The 27,608-nt window shown below is 39.2% G+C and overlaps 1 protein-coding gene across 1 annotated transcript; it reads right to left on the reverse strand.

Moving 5' to 3' along the window:
* Positions 1 to 1,903: 1,903 nt before the first annotated feature.
* On the reverse strand, positions 1,904 to 26,779 carry il13ra1 (interleukin 13 receptor, alpha 1). Its single transcript, XM_034676078.1, has 10 exons — positions 26,528 to 26,779; positions 16,889 to 17,034; positions 12,640 to 12,766; positions 12,419 to 12,518; positions 6,778 to 6,977; positions 6,372 to 6,505; positions 5,017 to 5,146; positions 4,706 to 4,802; positions 4,539 to 4,617; positions 1,904 to 3,766 (listed from the first exon to the last, which is right to left on the reverse strand). Exons 1-10 carry the CDS (start codon positions 26,589 to 26,591, stop codon positions 3,677 to 3,679), a joined length of 1,167 nt encoding a protein of 388 aa, XP_034531969.1. The 5' UTR covers positions 26,592 to 26,779; the 3' UTR covers positions 1,904 to 3,676.
* Between the last annotated feature and the right edge of the window lie 829 nt (positions 26,780 to 27,608).

Genomic DNA, 27,608 nt, shown 5'->3' on the forward strand with positions numbered 1-27,608 from the left:
TTTTTTGTTTTTGCGTGGATTTCCAATGTGTTTTTCCCTTCATGTTTTACAGAGATTTTCACTGGACACAAAACACATGGCAGAAAAATTGTACCCCTGGGTCGACCGCACCCGTTCAAACTCTGACAGTGTCGCCAAGTCAGGATTGTAACTAGTATATGTTTTATTCAAATTCTGACAGTGTCACCCAGTCAGGATTGTAACTAGTATATGGTTTATTCAAACTCTGACAGTGTCACCCAGTCAGGATTGTAACTAGTATATGGTTTATTCAAATTCTGACAGTGTCACCCAGTCAGGATTGTAACTAGTATATGGTTTATTCACCTAGGCAGGATTGTAACTAGTATATGGTTTATTCACACTGTGACAGTGTCACCCAGTCAGGATTGTAACTAGTATATGTTTTATTCACACTGTGACAGTGTCGCCCAGTCAGGATTGTAACTAGTATATGTTTTATTCACACTGTGACAGTGTCGCCCAGTCAGGATTGTAACTAGTATATGTTTTATTCACACTGTGACAGTGTCACCTAGTCAGGATTGTAACTAGTATATGTTTTATTCACACTGTGACAGTGTCGCCCAGTCAAGATTGTAACTAGTATATGTTTTATTCACACTGTGACAGTGTCGCCCAGTCAGGATTTTAACTAGTATATGTTTTATTCACACTGTGACAGTGTCACCTAGTCAGGATTGTAACTAGTATATGTTTTATTCACACTGTGACAGTGTCGCCCAGTCAGGATTGTAACTAGTATATGTTTTATTTACACTGTGACAGTGTCGCCCAGTCAGGATTGTAACAAGTATATGTTTTATTCACACTGTGACAGTGTCACCTAGTCAGGACTGTAACTAGTATATGTTTTATTCACACTGTGACAGTGTCACCCAGTCAGGATTGTAACAAGTATATGTTTTATTCACACTGTGACAGTGTCACCCAGTCAGGATTGTAACTAGTATATGGTTTATTCAAACTGTGACAGTGTCACCCAGTCAGGATTGTAACTAGTATATGGTTTATTCAAACTGTGACAGTGTCACCCAGTCAGGATTGTAACTAGTATATGGTTTATTCACACTGTTACAGTGTCGCCCAGTCAGGATTGTAACTAGTATATGGTTTATTCACACTGTTACAGTGTCGCCCAGTCAGGATTGTAACTAGTATATGGTTTATTCACACTGTTACAGTGTCACCCAGTCAGGATTGTAACTAGTATATGGTTTATTCACACTCTGACAGTGTCACCCAGTCAGGATTGTAACTAGTATATGTTTTTTTTCGTGCTGGTGTCTTGCATGTATTTGCTCCATCTCCTTCCTCGTCAGTCGTTTTTCTTCCAATTTCAAATGGAGACACCAAAAGTTGTTGAAAAGAAGGCCTCAGCGCGGAGTACGTCGGACAATTCAGCTTGCTGTCTCTCTTCGGTCAAGTTTCCCTCCCTGCGTGAGACGCTTTGAGCGCTAGGGCACACGCATGTGACATACGCATAGACGGGGAGAAAATAGAGACAATTTTAAATAGTCGCAGAAGCTCGGGGGACAATTTTAAATAGCCGCAGGACGAAGGAAATCAAATGAGGATTTTGCAATTTCCCCAGAAAACAGGACAAAATTGTGTCCCGGGAGAGATTTTTATTTTCCTGGGATAGCTGGTGAAAAAAGAGAACAATCCTGGGTGAAACGGGACGGGTGGCAACTCTATAGCTGCTGCCTTACTGTTTTCAGTCTTGACGCTAAGTTTAGCTCACTAGCTGCTTCAAGACAGTAAACTGAATCCCTGAATGTAAGATGTAAAACTGTTAAACTGGTACCAATGCATGATATCAAATGTTAACATGCAGACAGGTTGTTGAAATATGACAAACAAAAGACCAATTTTCATTGTATTGAGTGCAAAAAAGTAACCGTTATTTATTCATCAGAAAATCATCAAATCAAAAAGCATTTAGAAAATAAAATTTCAAAAGAAGCAATCAGATCATTAGGGAAAATATTCTCTATTTAACATTATGGAATGAGGAACACAAACCTAGCTTGAAGTGTGAGATATTTAAATTCAAACTCATTGTTGGTCTTCTTCCAAACCACTAATTTAAACCAAAGAGCAAAGTTTTAAAAAACTTTAAAAAAATCAATTTTCACAATTATACAGAAAATAAATATTCTTCAGTATATCATAAATCTAATATAATCTCTTATCTCACAGTGCAGCATGTTTGCTTACATTCCGTAAAAGTAGTATGGGAGGTAGAACCTTCACTTATCAGGCCCCTCTCCTTTGGAATCATTTACCAGTCAGGGTTCGGGAGGCAGACACCCTCTCTACTTTTATGAGTAGGCTTCAAACTTTCCTTTTTGATAAAGCTTATAGTTAGAGCTGGATCAGGCTTGGACCAGCTCTTAGTTATGCTGCTATAGGCTTAGACTGTTAGGGGAACTGGTGCACTGACACACTGGGATCCTATCTCACCCCCTTCCCCCCAACCCCCCCATCACTTACTTTAACTCTCCCTGTCCCTTTAAAGTTACTAACCATAGACCTTTCTGGAGTCCCTGAGCTCCCTTGTCTCGTAGGTTCCTCTGAGCTACCGTAGACGTCCTCCAGCTGTGGACGTTCCGGACTCCAGCTGATACGGACGTGCTGGCAACAGCTACTACTACTCATCTTATCACTATCACCACTCCTTCTCTCTTATTCTCCTCTATCCCTGTTTCCAGACCCAACTCGGTCGAGACAGATGGCTGTCTAACATGAGTCTGGTCCTGCTGGATGTTTCTACCTGTTAAAGGAAGTTTGTCCTCGATTAAGGTGGGGTAAGACTATGTCAAATTATGATCAGAGATCCAACATCAAGACAGGATAAGACTCAGAGTGGTCTAGACCTGCTCTGTTTATAAAAGTGTCTTGAGATAATGTTTGTTGTGATTTGGCGCTATACAAATAAAGATTGATTGATTGGTTGTTAATAACTGCATGGGCCCTGCTAATCATGAATTAAACAAAGGGGGACAGCAGTAGACGACAAAATATCCCTCTTTGGCCGCTTTATCATTCAGAATCAAGGCATTAGGAAAGGAGGTTTTATGTACAACCAACCTTTTCTAATTGTATGACCAGCAAGCTGCTGAGTTATCAATAGTTAAACCAGCAAACTAAAGTAGATCAGCAGGGTTCAGTGAACTATTGCCTGTAAACTATCTGTATCAGAAACATAGACCAGAGCTCTGGCTGAAACAATTGGGAAAAATGAGGACAGATTTTTTTTTACTGCTAAAACAATTATTCATGAAAGTAGATGTAACTTTTTTTTCCTTCTCAAAACAGAAGTTGCATCAGGGATTCTAGGGTCATATAGATGATACAGTTCTCTTATTGCACTATATTGCTGATCTCCTTCCACTGAGCCGCTGGGCCCATGACAACAAAGTGTGTCTCAAGGTTCTTGCATAATTAGTTCCTGAAGCCCCATAGTGCATAGTGTTGTTGTTTTTTTTTAATACATCAAAAGATTCAGTGTAACTAACGTCTGCATTCTTCTAACCAAATACTAGCTTTGTGAAGTTTGAGTTCAGCAGCAGTGGTGTGGGGAAAACCGAGTGCAGAAGTTTCTGTAGCTGCCACTGTTTGAGTTCCTCTCCCCTGACGTATAAGAGATTTGTCAGTTGTAGAGTTTGTCTGTTTGGGGGTCCACCACTAGAGTGATTTCACAGTTGTCTTCTTCCTCTTCAGGGATACACAGGTTGTGTATCTACAAACAAAAAGGAAAGGGAACACATCTTTACTGTGAAACTGAGCCAAACATAGTTCAGCCTTTCAAAACACAATTATTAAGAGATAAGGCATGCAGAGTCACTGACATCTTTAAAAAAACTATTTTTACAGACTTGCTTTTATGTGACTTCATCCCTCTAACTGTTTTTACTTCTAATGTATTACTATATTTAGTTTTTATCCAACTAATTAATTGTTTTCAATTGAATTTGTTGTTTGAAATTTTTATTTTATTTATTTAATTATTTTAATGTTCCTAATTTATCCTTTTCACTTTTTCTAATTTTCTCGATGTGATGTCGTCCTCTTATTCTGAAGACCTCTTTTATTGTCCTTTTAATGCTTTGATTTACTTATCCATTTTTTATTTATTTATTTTATCCATTTCTTTTTGAAAAACTTATTAAAAAATAATTTATTGGTCTATTGTCACACCACCTTATTCTTTTTAACCTCAAGTTTTTTGTTTTTTTTAACCATGCTTTGTGTCAAAGCTCTTTGTAAACATTTGTTTTTACAGGTGTTATATAAATAAAGTTATTATTATTAATATTCTTATTATTATTATTCTTTTTTTTAAATTATAAAAACGGTGTAATGAGGTTGCAAACTGACGATGATATACAAAACAGGATTGATTATTTTTATTTTGAACAATTCATTTCCTGGTTTCATAAAATGTATTTTTGTTTTTCTATGCTCATTGATACGGAGTATTCGTAAACCAAGGACGAAACCATTTCAATCACCTTGTTGTTGTTGTTGTTGTATATATCAGTGATAAGGAACTTAGGCTCAGGTATTTCAGGGAAAATGTGTTCCTTATTCCTGCAAAGACAAATATAATTATAAGAGGCACACAAGAAGAAAACTACAATCCATTTGTGCCAAGTAGAGAAGTGAAGACTGTACATACTTCCTACAGAACACAAAGGCAAAGGCTGCCAGGCCAGCAAATATCAATGGGATGATAACTGCAGCATAAATCATTCTGTAAGGATCTGTGTCCGCATCTGAAAAAACAGCAAAGTGAGATCAACATTCACACAATAATTAAAAATCAAACCTTTCTTCAAGGGGAAAACAGAATTTGTTTCTGTCTGCTTGTGTCATTTTTTGTGTCAACCACTAGATGGTAGCATAAATGTCATTTTCAAACAATGTTAATCCTGGCTTGAAATAACTGGACAGTTCATTTTTGCAGTTATTAATAGATAGTAACCATACCAAAATACTTCTCTTCAGTCCATGGTGTCTCTCCTCGGCCATCAGCCACTGCTCTGATAGACATCTGGTACTGACAGCGAGAGACCATGGGCAGCTTCAGAGATGTCTCTCCTGGTATCTCTTTCTCCGGCTACAAAATAAATAAATACATAATTTGACATAGAGTGGTCCAGACCTGCTCTGTTAGTGAAAGTGTCTTGAGATAACGTTTGTTGCAATTTGGCGCTAAACAAATATGGATTGATTGATTGACTGATGGATTGATTGATTGATTGATGGATGATACTGAAGCTGATGATATGATTTGGATTTTTTGTTCCTGTTTTGAAGTCTGTTTCCCTGCTGTGTGTTTTGTGTTTGGTTTTTTTGTTCCCCGTGCTCCTGTTCAGAGGCTGGGCTACTCTTGATTAGCTGCCATATATAAGCTCTGGTCTTCTCCCAACTTGCTGCCAGATTGTTACCGTTCCTCTAGTGCACATGTGTCAAACACAAGGCCATGTCATTTTGCGCGAAAGCTTTAGGCTCATGACTGTTTATTAAAAAACAAACAAAATCTGTGCCAAAGCTTTCATTGACCATAAACTACATCTCCCACAGTGTATTTCGATTATGTTACCCGCAACGCAGCATACCCACAGTGGTATTTACTTCAGTGACTACCGTTTGAGTCTGTAGAAGTGCATACAAATGACCCCAAAATGTCCAGGAAGAGAAAAGTTGATTCAGATGGCAGTTTTAGAAGGCAGTTTCAAGACAGATTCGGAAGGGGAGTACATGTTTGTGCTTCAAGGTGAAAAACCGGTGTGTCTTTTGTGTCATGAGGCAGTGTGGTTGTCAAAGAGTACAATCTACGTCGACATTTTGTCTTACGGTTAAGACTGGCCCTTTGAGGGCAACCATAATGCTGATGTGGCCCTCGGTGAAAACGAGTTTGACACATCTGCTCTAGTGGTATAGTCAGCTCCTTAAACATGGATTTTGTTGTCCAATTTTGTGTTACCTGTTGCTTTTTCCTGTCCCTAAAATCTTGCTTTTTTTTGTCACCATTGCCTCCCTCCATCGAGCCTCAGCGCCTCACCACTTCTTACCCAGCCTCAGCCACATCCAACGTCTCTCAAACCGCCTGTCACAACCTTAAACCCGTCTGTGGTTAGCATTTTGGGTTCAGTTAAAATACTTTGGTACAAACCATAAAAGCTGACCCCTACTCTGCACAACCTGGCTCCAAATGTGTGATATATCCGCTCACGACACAGCTGTCCATCTTTATATAGAGTCAATGAAATTATAACTGTTCCCAAATGTAGTGTGTTCATTATTGTCAAACATGAAAGCATTGTTCTCTTTTGTCACACCTTTAGCTCATTGCACTCCGTGTAATTCACCACAAACTTCCAATCAGACAAATCTAGGACTTCAGGAGGAATCCACTTTATAATAAATTCTTTCTTAGTTTTGGTGACCGTCCAGGTAAGGGCAGGAGGTTTCACTGCATTGAGGAAGACAAGACAGAGAGACACTTATTTACAAACCAGTCAAGATCATGTAATAGTGTACAGAAATAATGGCTGATTTGTGTATAACATACCAACTAACCAGTCAAATATTTCAGAGTGTTTGTAACTTCTGAAACACTTCCAAGTAATGACAGTGAACAACTTCTCCAATAATTCAGATACCAAATGAGGAAATGTGACATATTTCGACAGAATGCTTACTTCCTAGAAAACATGATTCTAAATGAGTACAGTTTATGCATACCATGAAGTTTTCTACTGAAGGTGTTCCTGAAAGGCTTGCTGTCCAGCGTTCCAGTGATGATGATGATCATTGACTGGGTGGTTTTTGCCAGCAGGTCACAACCTGTTCTGATGCCGCCAGGGTCTTTGTATGGTTGGCACTCTTGTGTGATGGTTTTAGATTTGTTGTTGTAAGATTCATTTGAACTAAGATCCTCTAACCTAGGAGAAATAAATGGAAAAAGGTGGTTTACTGACATGCACACCATATCGAAGCCACAGCTAGAATAAATTCAATACATAAAAAAATACATTCCAATGAGCCCAAATCTGCCCATCCACAAGGGGACATCTTCAAAAACAGACCTATAATATTGAAAATAGAGTTAAAGGTTCAAGTAATAGTGTAACATGTTTGAAAGAGTTGAAAGAGTTGAAAGAGAAAGTGATAGAACTTTATGAATGAAGGTGCAAAGTAACGAGCTGAGTCAGCAGGTTAGCTTACACAGGACTTCCACCAGATCGTGCCCGGTCTGTCTCCGATCCGCTGCAGTCCGGCTCCGTGCTCTCTCGCCTGTCAACACCCACCGCTTGTGTTTTCAGAATGCAGCATCCTGACGGTTTGTTGTTGTAGTTAAGTGAAATACGATCTGGTGATAACACAGAGGGCCTGATCTACTAAGATCCCAAATAACGAGCGCTAATTTGCGTGTGCAAATAATAATTTTGCACGTGTTATTTCTGGGCGTGTTGCGGGTGATCTACTAAGACTGCGTGCGCAAATGATAACGAGTGCAAAAGTGATGCGGACCGCCCTTAAATGAGTATTTTGTGTGTGCTATCGGCTGTCCCCATGGAGAGTTTGAGAGAACAGAGTGGTCTTAAGGGATAAATGAAGTTTGGAGCCATGCAGTTGGAGGTCTTTGTGGAGGAGGGAAATAAACTCCAGCAAAGGTGAATGCTGTGAGAAAAAACAGAAGATCTGCCGATGAAATAAATGCATCTACTCTACTCCAAAATGCAATCAGCGTTTTGATGGAGTTTAGAGAGCGATTTGATGAGGCCTGTCCCTGCTTTTATTTTTTACTCTTCCCGTCAACGTTGCACCTTCTGAGCGCTCATTCTGCAAGTTAAAACTAACTAAAAACCCCTTGAGGAGCACGGTGGGACAGGAGAGACTGAGTGGACATGTCATGTTATCTATTGAGAATGACAGATCAAAGAATGGACATACAGTGCATCATGGACAAGTCCACGGAGCTTAAGGCTCGTCCAAATAGAGGTGAGTAGGCCGAGTACTTCATGTTGATGTTTTGTTTATATGTGAAGATGTGAGCCACTGTATCAATTTGACTAAACTTTATATCTGTTGATACAGTGACCTACTGTGCTCTCATTAGTTGAAAAAGTTAAAGTGGGTGTCAGAATGATGCGGTTGCTATCCGTGGTGCTGAACTGCTTTGAATTTGTGTTGTTTTATTTATTTATTTGTGTTGTTCTCTTGGTTTGTTAGACTTCATGTCCGTTTGATTGACTAAAAATGACATAAACTGTGTGTCAAAACTGTAGTAATGCTTGTAAGCCCCGCTGTTGCGGGCATGTTGTAAAGTTATGATGAGCTTTACAGTGACCGCAGTCATGTGTGCATAACGCTGTGCCAGTTTGCACCTGCCTTTCAAACATGCTAAATATAGACGCAAAAATACAGCTCGCTATCTACTTCAGGTTTGATAAATCACATTGCGTGTGCTAAATGTTTACATTTGCATCTCCTCCTCCCAGTATTTTGCGCGTCCTGATGATCTACATGTGTTCTGCATATTCATGAAGGCAAACACGCTAAATGGATAGCGAGTGCTATTTTGCTCATTTGACAGACGCAATCCTCGTCGTTAGTACATCTGCTTTGCGCGCGCTATCAAGTTTGCACGTGTTTTTATACAAGCAAACCTTTAGTAGATCGGGCCCAGAGTGTTTTATTCTGAAAATTAACCGGATGTTTTCATTTTGTTTTGGTGCCTGACTTCCTGTCCCGCTCCATCTGTTCTGTTGAGATTGATGAGTCGTGCTCCGGCATCCGGCAAAAATAGCAGTCTTGTGTATGAGACGCAGCCGGAACGCAACGGAGCGGATCCAGTAGAAGTTAACACATTGACTAGAATAGAAACCTATCAGATCCGGTGCCTTGATGGATCAGAGACGGACCGGACAAAGATCCAGTGGAATTTGGCCCTAACCCGCCACAGCTCTTGAAACTCCTACAGCAGGAAATGAAACAGCTGTGTGACTGTCCCCACATTTGGAAGCAGTAGGGTCTATGTGCAGTGTTGGAGACTCTGTCCCCCTTGTGTTCATTTATCTGGGTATGACAATATCAGAACATTCTTTCAGTCTGTGTTCACAGGGGTTATTTCTTTGTAGTATTATCACCAAAGTCAGTGGAAATCTGTCTCGATGCCTCCCTAAAGGCGCTGATAATATTGTTGTTACTTCATGAGTCTGTTGCCTCTGGTGGAATTTGGCCGTTAGAGGTCACACATTAAGTCTTAGTTGGCTTTTAATGCAAGGTTTTTTTTACTAAGTTGAAAAAACATCAGAAATTCAGCCTTAATTGCAGGATCTGCAGCCTCTCATATCTAACCTTAATATCCACACAGTGATGTGCTGGGATGCTATGATAATGAGGCACTGCACTGATTGGCTGCCTTAATATTGTTTAAGGGGGGAGGATGCAGAGGTGGAAAAACACCAAAACAAGCATGGTGAGCGCTCCAGAAGAACTTCTGCCAGTCCACTATACATACACTACCATCAAAAGTTTGGACACACCGTCTCATTCAATGTTTTTTATTTATTTTAATTATTTCCAACATCATAGATTAATACTGAAGACATCAAAACTATGAAATAAGCTGATTTTACCATAATCTGGATTACAACAGTAGTCAAATAGGGCTATCCATTGTGTACTAACCCTACCTCTGAACAACACAACTGATGGTCTCAAACACATTAAGAAGGCAAGTCATTCTACAAATGAACTCTTGACAAGGCTCATGTTCATTAGAAACCATTCCAGGAGACCACTTCATGAAGCAGACTGAGAGAATACCAAGAGTGTGCAAAGCTGTCATGAAGGAAAAAGGGGGCTACTTTACAGAATCTAAAATATAAAACATATTCTGCTTTGTTTAACACTTTTTTGTTCTATCAATAATTCCATATATGTTCTTTCATAGTTTTGATGTCTTCAGTATTAATCTACAGTGTTTACAATCATTACAATAAATACAAACCCTTGAATGAGAAGATGTTTCCTTCTGACCCCTGTTGTAGCTGTGGTACAATAGGATGTCTCTGAGCCCTCATAGTCCAGGCAGACAAACTAATAGATTAGCACCAACTGAAGCATGTATGTTTTATCTCATAAGATAAAAGGAAACAGCTGTTTTCTTTGGACCTCTGGTGCTGGAACAGAGTAAAGACATTTGTGTTGGTTGGTGCTACCAACAACAGAGTAGTTGTTGGTAGCAACAACCAACTTGACTCTTCAACACTGAAGCGAAACCACAGCAGCATGGGAGGAAGCAGGATAACTCGAGGAGTGGGAGTGGTTTTACATGCAAATCTCTCCTGCCGTTACCTCACCACTGGAGCCAATTCAAATCACCATGTCGAGGTTATATGTTTTCACAGTGGAAAAGCAGAGGCTTTTTTGTCCCCCTATTCTCAAGGTTGTGTGGCTGGAAAATGACTTAAATACAGATTTTTAACATGGAATAAAGACTAGAAACAAGCAAATAGCAAAGACCTGGCTCAATGACTTCCATACAGTTACCAGTTTTCTTTAATCCACAAAAAAACCCAACCAAAAACCCCTTTCATTGGTCAGTATGGGGAATTGGGGGGTTGAGTACAGTATTTCTTGGCAAAGTGCAGTGACTTTCTGGCATGTCACTTGTTTGCCTTAAAGCCTCATGGAGGCAGCCATGCAGCCAGTGCAGGCAGCCAAAAATATCACATTACTGAAGGGGAACTAATCCTTCAACAAGAACGATGTTGTGCTGGTTGAGCGAGGTCTCAAATGTGGCATCCATTGAACCAACACCTCTTTTACACTGGTAGTTGGCAAGATTGATAAACAGCCTGCGTCTGTTGGTAACTTTTCCACTAATGGGCTCAAATATGGGTTCTGAATGCAAGTTAAGGAAAGTCACGAACTTTTACTACATGCACCACAAGCAGAAACATTTGCAGTGAGAAGATTGATATGCAGTCGTAACCATTGAATGTTCACTACCAGTCAAAAGTTTGGAAACACCTTCTCATTCAAGGGTTTGTATTTATTTTAATCATTGGAAACACTGTAGATTAATACTGAAGACATCAAAACTATGAAAGAACAAATATGTGAAATTATTGAATGAACAAAGTGTTAAACAAAGCAGAATATGTTTTATATTTAGGATTCTCTTTGAGACCATCAGGTGTGTTGTTCAGAGGTAGGGTTAGTACACAATGGATAGCTCTATTTGACTACTGTTGTAATCCAGATTATTTCATAGTTTTGATGTCTTCAGTATTAATCTATAATGTTGAAAATAGTTAAAATAAATACAAACCATTGAATGAGAAGGTGTGTCCAAACTTTTGACTGGTAGTGCTTATGAAGACGGTGGACATGTCTCCACGTCCTCATTGAATTTTTCACGTGTGAGTATTTCCTTCAAACTGACACAAGAAGCTGTTACACTTCAGTCTGTACCGACCTGAAAGATCTTTGCTGATTTATTGGTTAGCTCAGTGTGTGTTTTGTTTGGCAGAGGGGGCGTAGTCAGTTGTATTTTTTCTATCTTAATAATTACAGATGTCTCTACAGAAATCCAGAAGTCTCTTATTTTTATCATTATTACTATTATTATTTTTATTATTATTTTTATTGTTATTATTATTATTATTATTATTATTATTATTACTATTATTGTTATTATTATTATTATTGTTATTATTATTTTATTTTATTATTAATAATTGTGTTATTATTAATTGTTATTATTATTATTATTATTATTTATTTATTTATTTTAATCATTGTGTGTGATCAAATGCAGAACAACAGCAATCACTCATCAGCCGACTTGCTCTCTATTTATCGAATCTGCCTGAAAAACCGACATCTGTCAACCCCTAGTCAACTACGGCTCTGATCCTCACTGTGCAGACTCAAGCTACAAATGTCATCGCCAGCAGATGTTTTTTGACCACATGTTTGTATAACAGCAGGAAGTGGAGTCATGTCGACCACCCTTTAATTCAGCACCACAAGACTCAAAGTTCAGTATCTTCACACGGTGATAAAACACTGCATAATCAAACAATGGAAATGAGCCACTTATCATGGGAATGTGGCCTTACTTAAACCATGGCTCATTTCCCCTGCATAGATTCAGAGTGCCCGACTCTTGGGTTTGGTCTGTTATGTGACCAAACATAAACGTACCAGTGTATCGGACAGTATCAGGAAGTATTGCAAAGTAATTACTCAGACATCTTTTGTGAGGGGGAGTTTCAGAGACAACTATGGCTCAACAGCACTGTTTCCTAACGTGCTATTATTCAGATGGGACAGAATGCTTCTAAAATACAAATTGATGTACACATACCGATAAAAAAAGTGGAAATCTGAAGCTTTAGTGGCATTGAGCCAGGAGCAGCGAGTAAGTTTTGAGGAGTGGATGAAGCACTGCAAATCTTTCACCAGAGCTGGAAAGAACAAAAAAAGCAAACACACGTTTTAACAAGGTAAAAACTCCAACTCTAATGGTTCATCATCAAGCTCTAGCCCCTTATTAGTAATACAGAGCATCGGCATGCAAAATAATACCTGTTTCAGGGGTTTTGTTGGAAACCCAGTTACTCCTATTCTCACCACAAACAGTTCGGACAGACAAGTGTAGGAGTCCACCTTCCAACACTCTGAAACGTGTCAATGAAGTTTGGTTGGTAATGGTCTGCAACACATCAAATGAACAAAGTTAAACAAAGTAATAATACAACTCTGTAAGAGGGCTCTTAATAAGTCAAGTTCACCATTGTAACACCCCTAGGACTTTAGTTCTTTGCATAGTAATACTGTTGCGTCACAGCAGCAAAAGAACGGTCATAAATATTGTAATAAATCAGAGAATACAAGATAATACCAGGTGGATTTTTTTAAACACCTATCTTTCTTCTGTCAATAGAAGAGTTTCAGAAATAGATGCTTTTTAAAACTGAATGACTCCAAATCTGAAGTCTTTGTGTTCGGCCCCCCGGGAAAAAGGGATCAAATCTTGCCAAATTTAGGTGAACTGACAAATATTGTTAAGCCCTCAGCTAAAATCCTTGGTGTCATTTTTGACCAGAATTTGTGTTTTGAACCACAGGTGAAAAAAGTTGTCTAGTCTTGTTTTTATCAGCTCAGAAATATATCAAAAGTCAAGTCCTTAATGTCAGCAAAAGATCTTCAGAAACGTATTCATGCTTTTATATCCTGCCCTCTCGATTATTGTGATTCTCTGTACACATGTCTCAGTCAGTCTGTCAGTCTGTCTTCAAATAGTTCAAAACGCAGAATAAAAATTAAAAATGTGCCCATATCACCCCCATTTAGCCCAACTACACTGGCTGCCTGTTGATTGTAGGATTGATTTTAAGATTCTTTTATTGACTTTTAAAGGCAAGGCAGCTTTATTTGTATAGCACATTTCATACACGAGGGCAACTCAATGAGCACAATTAAAATGACAAATATAATGAAACATAGAAAAGAAAAGGAAAACTACAAATATATTAAAAAATAAAATTTAAATGTGCATGTTAAACGAGTTAAAATGAGCTAAGATAGGAAGGCAGAGGTAAATAAAAAAGTCTTAGTCTTTGATTTAAAAGAGGTGAGAGTTGGAGCAGACCTACAGCTTTCAGGGAGTGTGTTCCAGATATGTGGTGCATAATGACTAAACGCTGCTTCACCATGTTTCCTTCTGACTCTAGGGACTGAAAGTAGACCAGTCCCTGAGGACCTCAGAGGTCAAGATGGTTCATACAGTAGTAGCAGAACAGCAATGTATTTTGGGCCTAAACCATTCAGTGCTTTATAAACCATCAGCAGGATTTTAAATACTATTCTCTGACAGACAGGAAGCCAGTGTAGAGATCTAAGAACTGGAGTGATTTAAAGCACAACGTGGACTTGCCCCTCTCTATATCTCTGAGCTTTTATCCCCCTACAAACCTGGATGCAGTCCGGGATCCCCTGGCAGTGCTCTGCTAGCTGCTCCAAGGACCCGACTGAAAACTAAAGGGGGACAGGTCTTTTTAAGTCAGAGCTCCTAGACTCTGGAACAGTCTGCCAGAGGAGATCAGACCTGCAGAGTCATTTTCTTGTTTTATTTCATTACTCAAGACACATTTTTACAGGAAAGCTTTTATTGTGTGATTTTATTTAATTTTAGCTCTGATTTTAAGGGTCTGTTTTTTAAGTTTGTATGTTTTTAAAAAATTTTAATCCCTTCGTTTTGCTTTCCATTTATTCTTGTTTTTATTGCCCACTGTGAAGCACTTTGTTGCCTGTATTGAACAGTGCTATATAAATAAAGTATTATTATTATTATTATTATTATTATTATTATTATTATTATTATTATTATTATTATTATTATTGTTATTGTTATTATTATTATTGTTATTATTATTAAAGCATGTGTTGACTTTTACCAGAAATGTTTTTGTTCCCACAGATTAGCAGTGTTTCTAGAAGTATTTTACAACTGAAGACACTTCTGTGTCTCCTGATGACACTGGGCTGATTGAATCACTTTTTAACTGCATGTTAGATATTAAAGCCTGGATGTCACAGAACTTTTTACAGCTCAATCAGGACAAAACAGACGTACCTGTCATCGGCTCAAAGGCTCAGAGAGAGAAACTGGCCTCCACACTAAATGTTCATGGACTTAATCCAAGCCAAAAAGCGAGAAATGTAGGTGTTTTATTTGACTCTGATTTTAATTTTAAACCACATGTTAATAACGTAAACAGTATTTTATCATTTAAAGAACATTTCTAGAGTGAGGATGTTTCTCTCTCTGAGCAACACAGAGAGACTAATGCACACTTTTATAACCAGCAGGCTAGACTACTGCAATGCTCTCCTTTCTGGTCCCCAAAGAACACAATAAACAATCTGCAGTGAATACAAAGTGCAGCAGCAAGAGTTTTAATGAAGACCAGAAGGAGAGCACACATTACGCCTGTTTTTAAATCTTCACATTGGCTGTCTGTTTCTTTTTGTGTTGATTTTAAATTATGTCACTAATTTTTAAAGCGCTGCATGTCCTCACACCAGACTACATCTCAGAGATGCTTTTAGTGTATGAACCAGGAAGGCCTCTCAGATCCTCCAGTTCCTCTCTTTTAGTTGTTCCTCAGAGGAGAACAGAAACTTTCAGTGACGCTGCTTTCAGCTGTGATGCTCCTAAACGATGGAACAGTCTGAGAGGATCTGAGAGGAGCTGATAGAGATATTCAGACTTTTAAACATAAACTAAAAACATATTTATTCAGTCTGGCTTTAATGTAGGGTTTAACAATTTTATTACTTACTTTTTACTGTTATATTGATTTAAATGTTGCTTTATTATTTTACTAATTTTAACTGTTTATTTTGTTTTATTTTTTTGTCTATTTTTATTTATCTCAGTTTTATTGATATTTTTAGCCTTTATTTTATCTTCAACTCTTATCAATCAATCAATCAATCAATCTTTATTTGTATAGCGCCAAATCACAACAAACGTTATCTCAAGACGCTTTTACAAACATAGGAGGTCTAGACCACACTATGTCAAATTATGAACAGAGACCCAACACCAAGACAGGGTAAGACTCAGTCTGACCCCACCTTAATCCATCATGAGCATTGCACATCGCAGTATTTAGCTAGTTACAGTGGAGAGGAAAAACTTCCTTTTAACAGGCAGAAACCTCGAGCAGAACCAGACTCATGTTAGACAGCCATCATGCCTCGACTGAGTTGGGTCTGGAAAGACAGATAGAGGGGAGTAAGAGAGAGAGGTGAGAGTGATGAGACGAGTCGTAGAAGCTGTTGCCGCTGGAGTCCAGCACGTCCGTATCAGCTGGAGTCCAGATCGTCCACAGCAGGAGGACGTCTACGGCAGCTCAGAGGAATCTACGAGACAATGGAGCTCAGGGACTCCAGAAAGGTCTATGGTTAGTAACTTTAATGGGACAGGCAGAGTTAAAGTAAGTGATGAAGGGGTTGGGGGGAAGAAGGTGAGCTAGGATCCCAGTGTGTCAGTGTGCCAGTTCCCCCGGCAGTCTAGGCCTATAGCAGCATAACAAAAGCTGGTCCAAGCCTGATCCAGCTCTAACTATAAGCTTTATCAAAAAGGAAAGTTTTAAGTCTACTCTTAAAAGTGGAGAGGGTGTCTGCCTCCCGGACCCTGACTGGTAGATGATTCCAAAGGAGAGGGGCCTGATAACTGAAGGTTCTACCTCCCATACTACTTTTAGAGATTTTAGGTACAACTAGCAAGCTTGCATGTTGGGAGCGTAGAGTTCTAGAGGGGTAATAGGGCACTATGAGCTCTTTAAGATACGAGGGTGCCTGATTTTTAAGGGCTTTGTAGGTTAAAAGAAGGATTTTAAATTCTATTCTACATTTTATTGGGTGCCAGTGTAGAGAAGCTAACACTGGAGAAATGTGCTCCCTCTTCCTAGTTTTAGTCAATACTCGAGCTGCGGCGTTTTGAACTAGCTGAAGAATCTTTATCCCTACCCTTTGTTAACTATTTATATTTGTAATATTAATCTGACGCTTTAACTTGGTTGATTGATTGATTGGTTGATTGATTGATTGATTGATTGATTGATTGATTGATTGATTGATTGATTGATTGATTGATTGATTGATTGATTGATTGATTGAACAACTTTTTTGCAGGTGCAACAGGGAACAAAGTGATTCTCAGAGGGTGTGAAGTTGCACATACACCAACTTTAATGAAGTACCAAATAATCAATGGATCAAGTTTTAACTTCTACATATTAAAGAAATAAATATGCATACTCACAGTATCTTCACTCCATTTTACATTGCTTTTTGTCTTCACTTCATAGCGGCAGTGATCCATTGGATGTGATGGTGGTGCCCAGGACAACTTGAGATTAAAATCACTGGTCCACGTGAGGGACAGATTAGTTGGTGGGGAAATTGTACCTGAAGTGGAGAAAGACAAAAGAAGAGTGAATGACACATTCTGACGTTATTGGAGGGTTTGGTATCAGACCCGTATCAGGCCCTGAGCTGAAACATTCAGTCATTGTGTAACTGTTATTAGAATTATTAGAGTTTCCCTGAATCTCGAAGTGAATGCTGAGTCACTCTGACCTGTAAACTGACGTGTGTTGAGGTTAGTTAGAGCTAGAGACATTCCAACCTGTAAACATACTTGTGTTTTGGCGAGTAACAATACACATCTCAAAGGAAACCTTGGTTTATGGATAGAACTGGGAAGGGGTCCACGGGAGGTTTTTAAGGACATTAATCAATGATGTTGCCTAATATCAACCTGATGTAAATGGAGACCATCACGTTGCCAGGATTGTGTCACGTTGTCTGAAGTGTTTAAGAGAAGTGTTCTGTGCTGCATCATGAAACTAGCCTTAGACTATCAAACCAGACCGCCTCCACAACATGCGCTTTTAAAGTTCTTGTGAGGAGTTTTTTTTAATATATATATAAGTTTATTTATATTTTTTCTTATTGTTGAACAGGTAAGTACACGTACAAACACATACATGTACATCCCCAACATCCCCCCTCTCCTAAACCAAGTAAATGATAAATAAAAGGGAAAAAAATAAAATAATAATAATAATAATAATAATAACTGGGATTTATATAGCGCCTTTCAAGAAACCCAAGGTGGCTTCACAGGGTCAGGTAGGGGGTCTGGAGGGTATTTGGGGACAACACTAGCTAACAGGGAAAGGCCTTGAGGAAAAGGTTCCTTTTTTACTGCTTTTTAAAAACTGTCCAGGGTTGGGGCGCTGCGGGTGTCAGGAGGGAGAGAGTTCCACAGAGTAAGGGCTGCCACACTGAAGGCTCTGTCCCCGAAGGTCCGCAGCTTAGTCCGGGGGATGGAGAGGAGACTCAGGTCCAAAGACCGTAGATAAATAAATATAATAAAATAAATAATATATCAAATAAATAAATAGATAATTAACAGGAGCGTAATGACATGAAGAGCTTTATCCATAATAACAAGCAAGTCTGTGCGGAGACAAGGGAATCAAGTGCATAGTAGGTAAACCATCCCACCCAGACCTTTAGCATCACCATCATGTACCAGTACAAACAGCATCATCATTACAAACAGTAAGCAAAGGCAGATAAAGTGACCTCGCGAAAAAAGGGGATTAATGTATACTGGCTCATTGAAGCATGCATACAGTACATGCCATCAATTCTTATTCCCACACATGGAATAAAAAGCAAAAAGCTTCAGGAGACTCACCATTAAGGCACTCGTGAAACGGGAACAGTGAGAGTAAACACTACAAATGGGGCCCAAGTGATTGTTAGGAGTCAGACCGAAATCAGAATGAATGCCTCTTTATGTCCTACAAAAGAAAACAAGACCACCAGCAACAGGGCTGAGTGTTCCTATGTCGTTTTTAGTTCTTTCCATCTCTGCAAGGGGTCGGGTCTCAATCAAGTCCATTTTCAATGACACTCTTTGTCTTATTCAAGGTTCAAAGACAAAGGGGTTACATCAGAATTCACATGCCATGTAGGACAGTCTACAAGGAACTAAGACACAATGCTTTGTCTACAGAGGGCGCCAAAATCCACAATTTCCAAAAGTTTACTTGATGTCATCACCCTCTTCATTCCTGACTTTCAGTCTGCCCGTGTCAAATGATGAAGAAGTGCTGTTGTGCCTCGAGTAGACTCTGTGGAACTCTATCATAGCTCTGGAGGAGCCTCTGTTACTCACAAAGACTCTCTGTGTGGGCAGCCAACAAACTGCAAAATATCTGGCCTGTTTGACCCGAAGATAATTGTGCCAAGCAGCTTGATAAACTTTGAGAGTCAAAGATCTTGCTGCTTGTTGCTTTTATTGACTTTTCTCTCTTTCTGGTTAATGCAGCATCCAAAGTCACATCGTGTGTGTCCCGGCATTCAAACATCATGCCCTTTGTAGGGATCAGGCCTGCACAATATCAGAAAAATAACACTGAAGAAAATGTCAGCAACGATATGAAGACAGATAAGGAACCAAATACTAAGAGAGCAAATCATTGTTGACTCAGTCCCTGTGTCTATCTGCTGTTACTGACGGCGTTGTTTAAAATCTGTGTTCTGTCTCTCTTGAACCTAAAATAAATCCCAAGAGGTTTTTTTTTCCACCTCGACATTTGCATCACTTAATCTGAGAGTAGCTGAGACATGGACCCAATCTCAATACCCACCCTCAAGCACTCACTGACTCTGAGGCACGTTCCCGGTAAGTCAGTGAGGGTTCAGGGCTGTCCCACTGTCAAATCATCAAGTGTGTGAGGGATCTCTCCCAGACTTTTTGAGCCCTTTGTGCCCCTTTCCATAAGTGGGCATTTTTGTAGACTTAGCGTAAGGGAATTACCCAGAGTTCATAGCATTGTGACGTGAAACACTCAAGCGGCAAACTCCGGTCCCAAACGATGAAGCCCATGCAGAAGTGCTATAAACTGCAATACATGGAAAATCCGCTTGAGGCTGGCTGCAGAAACACCGGAAACCACATAGACATGAATGGGAAAAAGACGATCTTTGCAGCATTAATAAACATGTTTACAGCCTGGTTCAAAAACCGGCTTCGCCCTACAACGCTAATCTCTCTAATGGCACACACTGTACAGGGGTGAATTTTTTTTCTAACGTAACGGTTCAGAAGATATTAAGATTACCAGTTTTGCCCAAATAAGGACATGACTGACGTGACTACCGGTAGGGAACACACAGCCATTGGCTAAGAGGCTCACACTACGTCACGCTCTGCCTAGTTGAGTTCCGCATTACCAATATGGCTGCTGCCGTCGATTTGCTTCAAAACAGCTCTCAGGAACAGATGGGTGACGTCACGGATACTATGTCCATATTTTATACAGTCTATGGAAACACTGGATTCCCAGGGGAAGCCCGCGAGCATGGAAGGGCAAACGAACGCCATAACATGAAGAACAAAGAAGTGGGACGGTAAAAAAGAAGCATGAAAGTCGCAATGAAATTTACAGGCAGAAAAGTATAAATATAGAAAACAGCCTCAATCTGTTTATCTTCACAGATATGTGTATACAGTTTAATTTATATATTTATATTTATATATTCTAAATTGTGTGGTTAAGCAGTCTGTACGGTCAGAGCCTGGATCACATGACAATCAGGCAGTCAGTCCTTAAGGCACCTTGAATTTGAAGAAAGTAAAAATTGTGCAATAATAATTTCTAATGCCGCTAAGATGAGCTGGTGACGTCATGAAGGTTACGTGAGAAGTGCTGTCCCATTCCCAGTTAGGAACTTTGAGTCCTTACAGCCTCCTGCCCTCAATCACTTTACAGCTGACGTCAATGAAGTCCAGAAGGGCTCAGGGCTTAAGGAGGACATTGAGATTGGGCAATGGACTCAGCCTCTCACCACCTCAAAAGGTAAGCTAGTGAATCAACACAGTGAACTGAGGAGCAAGATATAAGCTTCCTACACCTGCTCCAAATTAAGGGTAATCACACATACACAACTAGGGGCGTAGCAGAAGAGGGCGCATCTATCATATCTGTCCCCTTTGTCTCCTGCACTTTTCTGTGGTGTGAATCCAGTTTGACAGCCGTTCAACAACAAGTAAAAACCCAACATGATAAATACCAGAGCACAAACAAGAGGAGACTGTGATGTACCGAGATTTAAAACCAAATTCAGTCAAATGGTTGTGTCTGTCAGAGGCACACAGTCCTGGAACAAACTACCAGCTCACATTAGGGAGCTTGAGAAGTACGGTACCTTTAAAAAAACACTTAAACATTAAGAACAAACCAGTCATGTACTCATGAATAATCTGTTTCCTCATTTGATGCCTGTTCATCAAATGTTGAAATGTTGATTAATGTGCATTGTCCTAATCAAATACACTGCGTGCACAATTATTAGGTAAGTTGCATTTTTATGAATATTTTAAAAACTATGTTAACAGTTGTTTTCAAATTTGTCAAGAAGTCAGATAGTGATTATATTTCTTCAACTGTGTGGTTAAAATGATGCTTTTCGGCTGTATTTTTAAATAAATGCAGAATCTGCAGAAATGAGTGTGCCAAGTTATTATTCAAGTTGGTGATAGGAGTATATAACTTGTGAAAATTAAAAACTAGGCACCATTTTAACGTTCTATTGATTGAAAATAATAACATTTACTACAACTGTATTCAAACTTCAACAAAAACAACAGTTTTCTTTACATTTGTATACAAAATAAAACTGTTAATGTCTTTAAAACATTTCAAATCTAAAGGGTTTCTCTAATGTCCAATATAACCTCCTTTTCTGTCAGTGAGGGTCAGAGGTCACTGTAAACTGATTTAGTTTCTGATGTCTTCTCTGCTGACTCTGTGAGCTGCACCTTGTATAGTTTTCCAAAGATGCTCTTTGAGCTGTATTTCTCACCATCACTGTAAATCATCTTCTCTATTATTGACCACAAGTTCTCAGTTGGGTTGAGATCAGGTGAGCAGGCAGACCAGTTCATGAGGCGATCCTCTTTAAAGCCCTGAGATGCCGTCCTGTCCTGGGAATAACGTGAGGCATGTGACGGTGCATTGTGCTCATGCATGAACACTAGCATCTTTTTCACTTTAGCTGAATGTCTTTTCCTCCATGGAGGAAAAGACATTTCTTCTGAAAGAAAAGGAGGTTATATTGGACATTTGAGAAACACTTTAGATTTGAAATGTTTCAAAGACATTAACAGTTTTATTTTGTATGCAAATCTAAGGAAAACAGTTGTATTTGTTGAAGTTTGAATACAGTTGTAGTAAATATTATTATTTTCAATCAACAGAACGTTTAAAATGGTGCCTAGTTTTTCATTTTCACAAGTTATATGCTCTTATCACCAACTTGCATAATAACTTGGCACACTCATTTCTACAGATTCTGCATTGATTTAAAAATACAGCCAACGTTATTTGAAAAGCATCATTTTAACCACACAGTTGAAGAAATATATTCACTATCTGACTTCTTGACAAATTTGAAAACGACTGTTAACATAGTTTTTAACATATTCACAAAAATACAACTTACCTAATAATTGTGCATGCAGTGTAAACTCTAATTAAATTAATTAAGTCTAACCTAGTTTTTCCAAATCATCCTGAGCTTGGGGGAGACCACAACAAATGGTCACAAAAATATTCACCACAATACAGTGTATGAAGTCTTAGGACCCCCAGACCCCCCTCTTATGACCTCCACCTCAATACATCTGAAATAACTGTAAATTGTTAGTATCAGGGATTTGATTGAAGATGCAATTAGCCTAGCCGTTTAAGCGCCCCATGTACAGAGGATAAAGTCCTTGACGCATCGGCCGCTCATTCGATTCTGGCTAGAACTGGGCGATATTGAAAAAGATGTTATCATGATCACATTTTTTATATCAGTCAATATTGATAATTATCACAATAAATATCAAATCATTATTTCATTTAAATTTAAAGGCAGCTTTTGCTCCTGAGTGAAAACAGTTTGTTAGCTTGTGTCTAGATTTAGTTCTCTGATAAACTTCTTGAATCCTTCAAATACCTCTCACCCTGTGATATGATTGGCTGTTCAGTGAAGTCTTCTTCTGTATAATGTTTGGTTGAAACTCGCATTATAGGCTCATTAGCGCTCCCTCTTGTTCCAGTGGTTTGGGGTTGTAATTACAGGTTTAAATATATTGCATTTTTAGCGAACATTTGTGATATTATATTGAGAGAAATTATATTGCGATAATTATCGTTATTGATGGCTCTAATTCTAGCCATGATGCTTTGTTGCTTGTCTTTCTTCGCCCTCTACTCCTCATGTTTCCTGTCTCTGTTCAGCTGTCCAATCAATAAAGGCAAAAAATGCCAAAAAACATTAAAAAAGAGAGAATAATAATCGAAACAACAAGATCAAAATACCATTTTACGCTAAAATCTTTACAATCCTAACAATTTGCCCCCTCACTTCTGAAACGATGGCTACGCCCCTGCACCTTCACTCTGCACTGTGATGATTCCCTCCCCAAAGTTTATTGTGAATTAATATGGTAAAAATAAACTTGCACTTAGAACATCTTGAAACTGTAAGCATCAAATGTGCCCTAAAGTAAACTCAACCTGCTTTGAAGAGTTTGGACTGGAGACCGTTGTATTTGTTTTAGACATTCTGCTACCTGTGACTCAGTTTTGTATTTATAGAAGCTCCTTTTCCCAGTTACCCACCACATCATCAGTGCTTCAGTCTGGATCAGTACGTTTTGTCTCCCCTCTAAGTTTTACCCAGGGGTGCTCAGGCCTAGCTTGCTGCCTTCCTAATATAAACTCAATAAACTATCTGTTTGGCTGTCATATGTGTCCCCCTCTCTTTTGCCTCATATACACCCTGGGAAGTGTGGATGCATTGTTTATCTAAAAGTAAAGCACTCAATATATCGGCCTAACACCAGATAAAATAGACTAAAGACCAATGGCGTTGTTGGACCCTTAGGGGTGCTGAAGCCCCTAAATTTCATCCAAGCACCCCTAAAAAACAGAATAACGGGCATATTCACAACCAGATTTTTTCAATGAGTGTTTTTAAAAAAAAATATTAATCTTATATTATAAATATCAATTTGATAAAGATAGGAGTAAATCCTCTCTCTCTCTCTCTCTTTCTCTCTCTCTCTCTCTCTCTCTCTCTCTCTCTCTCTCTCTCTCTCTCTCTCTCTAAAGTCAGCAGGGAGCAGTGGACTGCCAGTGGACTGTAAGAGTGTTGAGCAGCAGGCCACTAAAATGTGAAAATATGAAATATCACAGGTTACACATTCTTCTGCAGCAGATAGTTATTAGCCTTCCCTCATTGAGGTGGAACAGACATGTACATGTGATAACATTCCTGTTTAATGTTGAGAGAGACCTGAGAGCAGGGGCGTAGCCTTTGTTTCAGGAGCTAGGGGGGCAAATTGTTAGGTTTGCTAAGATTTTAGCGTAATATTGTATTTTTGTCTTGTATTTTCGATTATTATTCCCTCTTTTTTAATATTTTTTGGCATGTTTTTTCTTTATTGTTAGGACAGCTGTAGAGACACAGGAAAAATGGGGAGTAGAGAGTGGACAAACACTCGTAACAAAGCATCATGGCCAGAATCAAACCAGCAGCCGATGCGACAAGGACTTTATCCTCTGTACTGTACATGGGGCGCTTAAACGGCTAGGCCAATTGCATCTCTGCTCAAACCCTTGATACTGACAGTTTAGGGTTTTTCTAAATGTACTGAGGCAGAGGTCATAAGTGGGGGGGTCTGGGGGTCCTATGACTTACTTCACTGCATCGTAGTGAATATCTTTGTGACTGTGACGACCCCTCCACACCACTAGGTGTGTTTGTGTGTCTATTTGTGTCTTTTCAGGTCTGGGTCGTCAAGGTGATGGGCTGCACTTGGGTCGATGTGGCAGTCAGTATAAAGAGCTCTCCCAGCCGGGGGTGCTGCCAGGGATTTTGGGCCCCACGAAAAAATATTACATTGGGCCCCATATATGTCTTGTAATATACCATTTATAATAACATCATAATCAAAGTTACAACCGTCTTTAAAAATGAATGCACAACAGAAAAGAGCAGCACTGAATCATGCAGAATAATGGATCTATAATGCTGTTCTGTATCAGCAACGCTAGATTTGATACTTTATTGTGTTCAAGTTTATCGGATCAAGTTCATTAATTACAATTATTAAGAGGTTAAAGCTACATAAGCAAAGTGCCCCTTGTGGGACCGCCCAAAATTCAGTCAGCATCAAAATCTCCCTTAAGCTTAGGATGACTCGGAAAAACTAGGTCAGACTTGTTGATAGGCTGTCAATCTGGATTCACACCATAGAAAAGTGCGGGAGACAAAGGGGACAGATACGACAGAGGCGGGGGACGTGTACCCGGGTACCCCTCTTCCGCTACGCCCCTGCCTGAGAGCTACAAGTATCCTCTGACAGTGAGTGAGCAGGCTGACAGAATATTAAAGGTAACAAGAGCTAAACACTACATTTTGAATCCTGTCATGATGTAGAGGAACATCTCAGAGGTTCTTTTCATAGAATAATTTAACAAACGTTACAAATTTGTAGATTTCTAATGTTAAGATTAATAATGTAACTTGACAGAGTGTCAACATTTAAATCTGCTGAACTCTTTAAGGACTCAAAATGAAGATGATTGTCCAAAATCAAAGCATCAACAAAAATAATATTCAAATGCAAAGAAACTACTGTCTCTGCAGCTTGACACCAGAGCTGTGGGAAGTGGCTTTAAGTTGGGGGTGCTGTAGTAAGAGGTGCAATTTTTTTTTCTTTTTGCGTTTAGGTTACTTATGCAACTGATAGGCTATAGCACACATACACTTTATTTTTATTTATCTGGTTTGAATACAAGCTTTCAAGATAACTTTTCATTATAAATTCACAAATTGCAACTTCCATATCAGTTGTACAGCAAAGAGCATACAAGCCAAACCTGGTAAAACAGGCCCAAAAGGCAGTAAAGTGCATTGAACAGAGCTTATCCAAATACATTTAGTTTTTAAGCAGGGACACACACAGGGCCCATGCATCGGGTTATTTTAAAATGAATAATTATTTAAAATTGCTATAATTATTTCTCAAATCTTCCTCAGGCATTACATTTTCAGAAAATAATACAATTTAAAAAAAATGATTTATTGTGTTAATTAATGTATTTGTTTTAACTTATTTATGCATCCAGAAAAAAATTTGTGATGCCTTTTCCAACAATGGGTGCTGCAGCACCCTCAGCACCCCTACTTCCCACGGCCATGATTGAAACACAACACAATAACTGATTTAAATATAAGTAATGCCTCTGAAATGGCAAATGGCCAATCATATTTAAGAATTTCAGGGTGGCCACTGGGGTGGCCAATCAGTCTCAGAGGTGTCCATGGCCACCCCTGCTGACCCCCTGGCTGCGCCACTGGTGACAGGTATGTTTAAGTGTTGAGAAAAGGACCCAGATAATGAACATATGAAAGAGTAGAATTAGGAATTAGGAACAAATCCAGAATTATTATAATATGGTTAAACACTGTATATTCTCATAACTGATGCTGATGATGGTTCTCCCCTCTACCTAATCACATCTGTGATGATCATTTTCAATACCATTGCAAAAACAAGCATATTCCATCTTTCATAGACGTAAATATTATGTGGTGACAACACAAGTTATTCAGAATTACTTAGCCGTCTTGCTCAACATATGATTAACCATAGCAGTGACGTCACTACTGGGAAACTATGGGAAACGCAGCCTGAGGTCGACGGCAGACTGGTTATCTGTCAGGGCGCTACAGGGCAGTGAATACAGCGGAAAAGGCACACAATGATGAAATGAAGGGGGGGAAAGAAGGAAAGTAAGCCGGGACGTCGTTGTTTTCTTACCTATTAGAGGTTCGACTCTCAGGAAAAGGCAGCACACAAACACTAAGTCCAGACTTTGAATCATTCTCGGGTTAAGATTTTAAGAGTTCGTGTCCGTGGGCTGAGAGATGAAGAAAGCGTAAAACGTCTCCTGGTGTCTGGGTTTGCTGTCACGGTTCGGAACACTCAAGACAGCGAATGTGCCTGTCTGTGTTAAACTTTCGCTTCTGTTCTCTTCAAGAGGGGTCGATCATTTTAGGAGGTTGGATCTGGGCGGAGTGCTTCTTTTGGCAGTGGGCGCTCATGAACGCACGCATGCACGCACGCACGCACATGCTGGCACGGATTGCCAAGTTGTGGAGTTTTTAAAGATGAAACTTTTGATTTAATAGAACAGGAACTTCTAAATCTAAGCTTTTAACATTTTGAGATGTCGATTAGTAGCAATAATGTGAATACTTAAGAAAACTTATAAGAAAAGACTCTTTCTACAATATAGTGGTGTACTCTGGGGGGGAAATGCCATCATTTCCGAAAGAAAATGTGCTAAAGTGCTCTCTTGGATTCCCCTGTAACAGATGGAATATTAAAAATAGCCTTCTCTGCTGCCCTTTCAGATGAAGTGTATAAAAACAGGATGCTCCTTAAATGTATTAAACACAAAAAGTGCCTTCTGGATGCCCCTTAATTGTATAGAACATCGCAAAAGTGCCCTCTTTTATCCCCTTAAATGTATAAAACACAAGAAAATGCCCTCTGGATGCCCCTTAATTGTATAAAATCTAGAAAAAGTGCCCTCTAGATGCCCCTTAAATGTATAGAACATAGAAATAGTGTCCTCTAGATGCCCCTTAAATGTATAAAACATAGCAAAAGTGCCCTCTGGATGCCCCTCGAATGTATAAAATACGAAAAAGTGCACTCTGGATGCCCTTTAATTGTATTAAATGTTGAAAAGTGCCATCTGGATGCCCCACCTTTATGGAAAACGCAAAAAAGTTCTCCCTGGAGGCCCCTAAAATGTATAAAACCTAGAAAAAATGGCCTCTAGAACCCCTTTTAATGTTTAAAGACCTAGAAAAAGTGCCCTCTAGATGCCCCT

The sequence above is a fragment of the Notolabrus celidotus genome, chromosome 23 (genome assembly GCF_009762535.1).
Source record: "Notolabrus celidotus isolate fNotCel1 chromosome 23, fNotCel1.pri, whole genome shotgun sequence".
NCBI classification, from domain to species: Eukaryota; Metazoa; Chordata; class Actinopteri; order Labriformes; family Labridae; genus Notolabrus; species Notolabrus celidotus.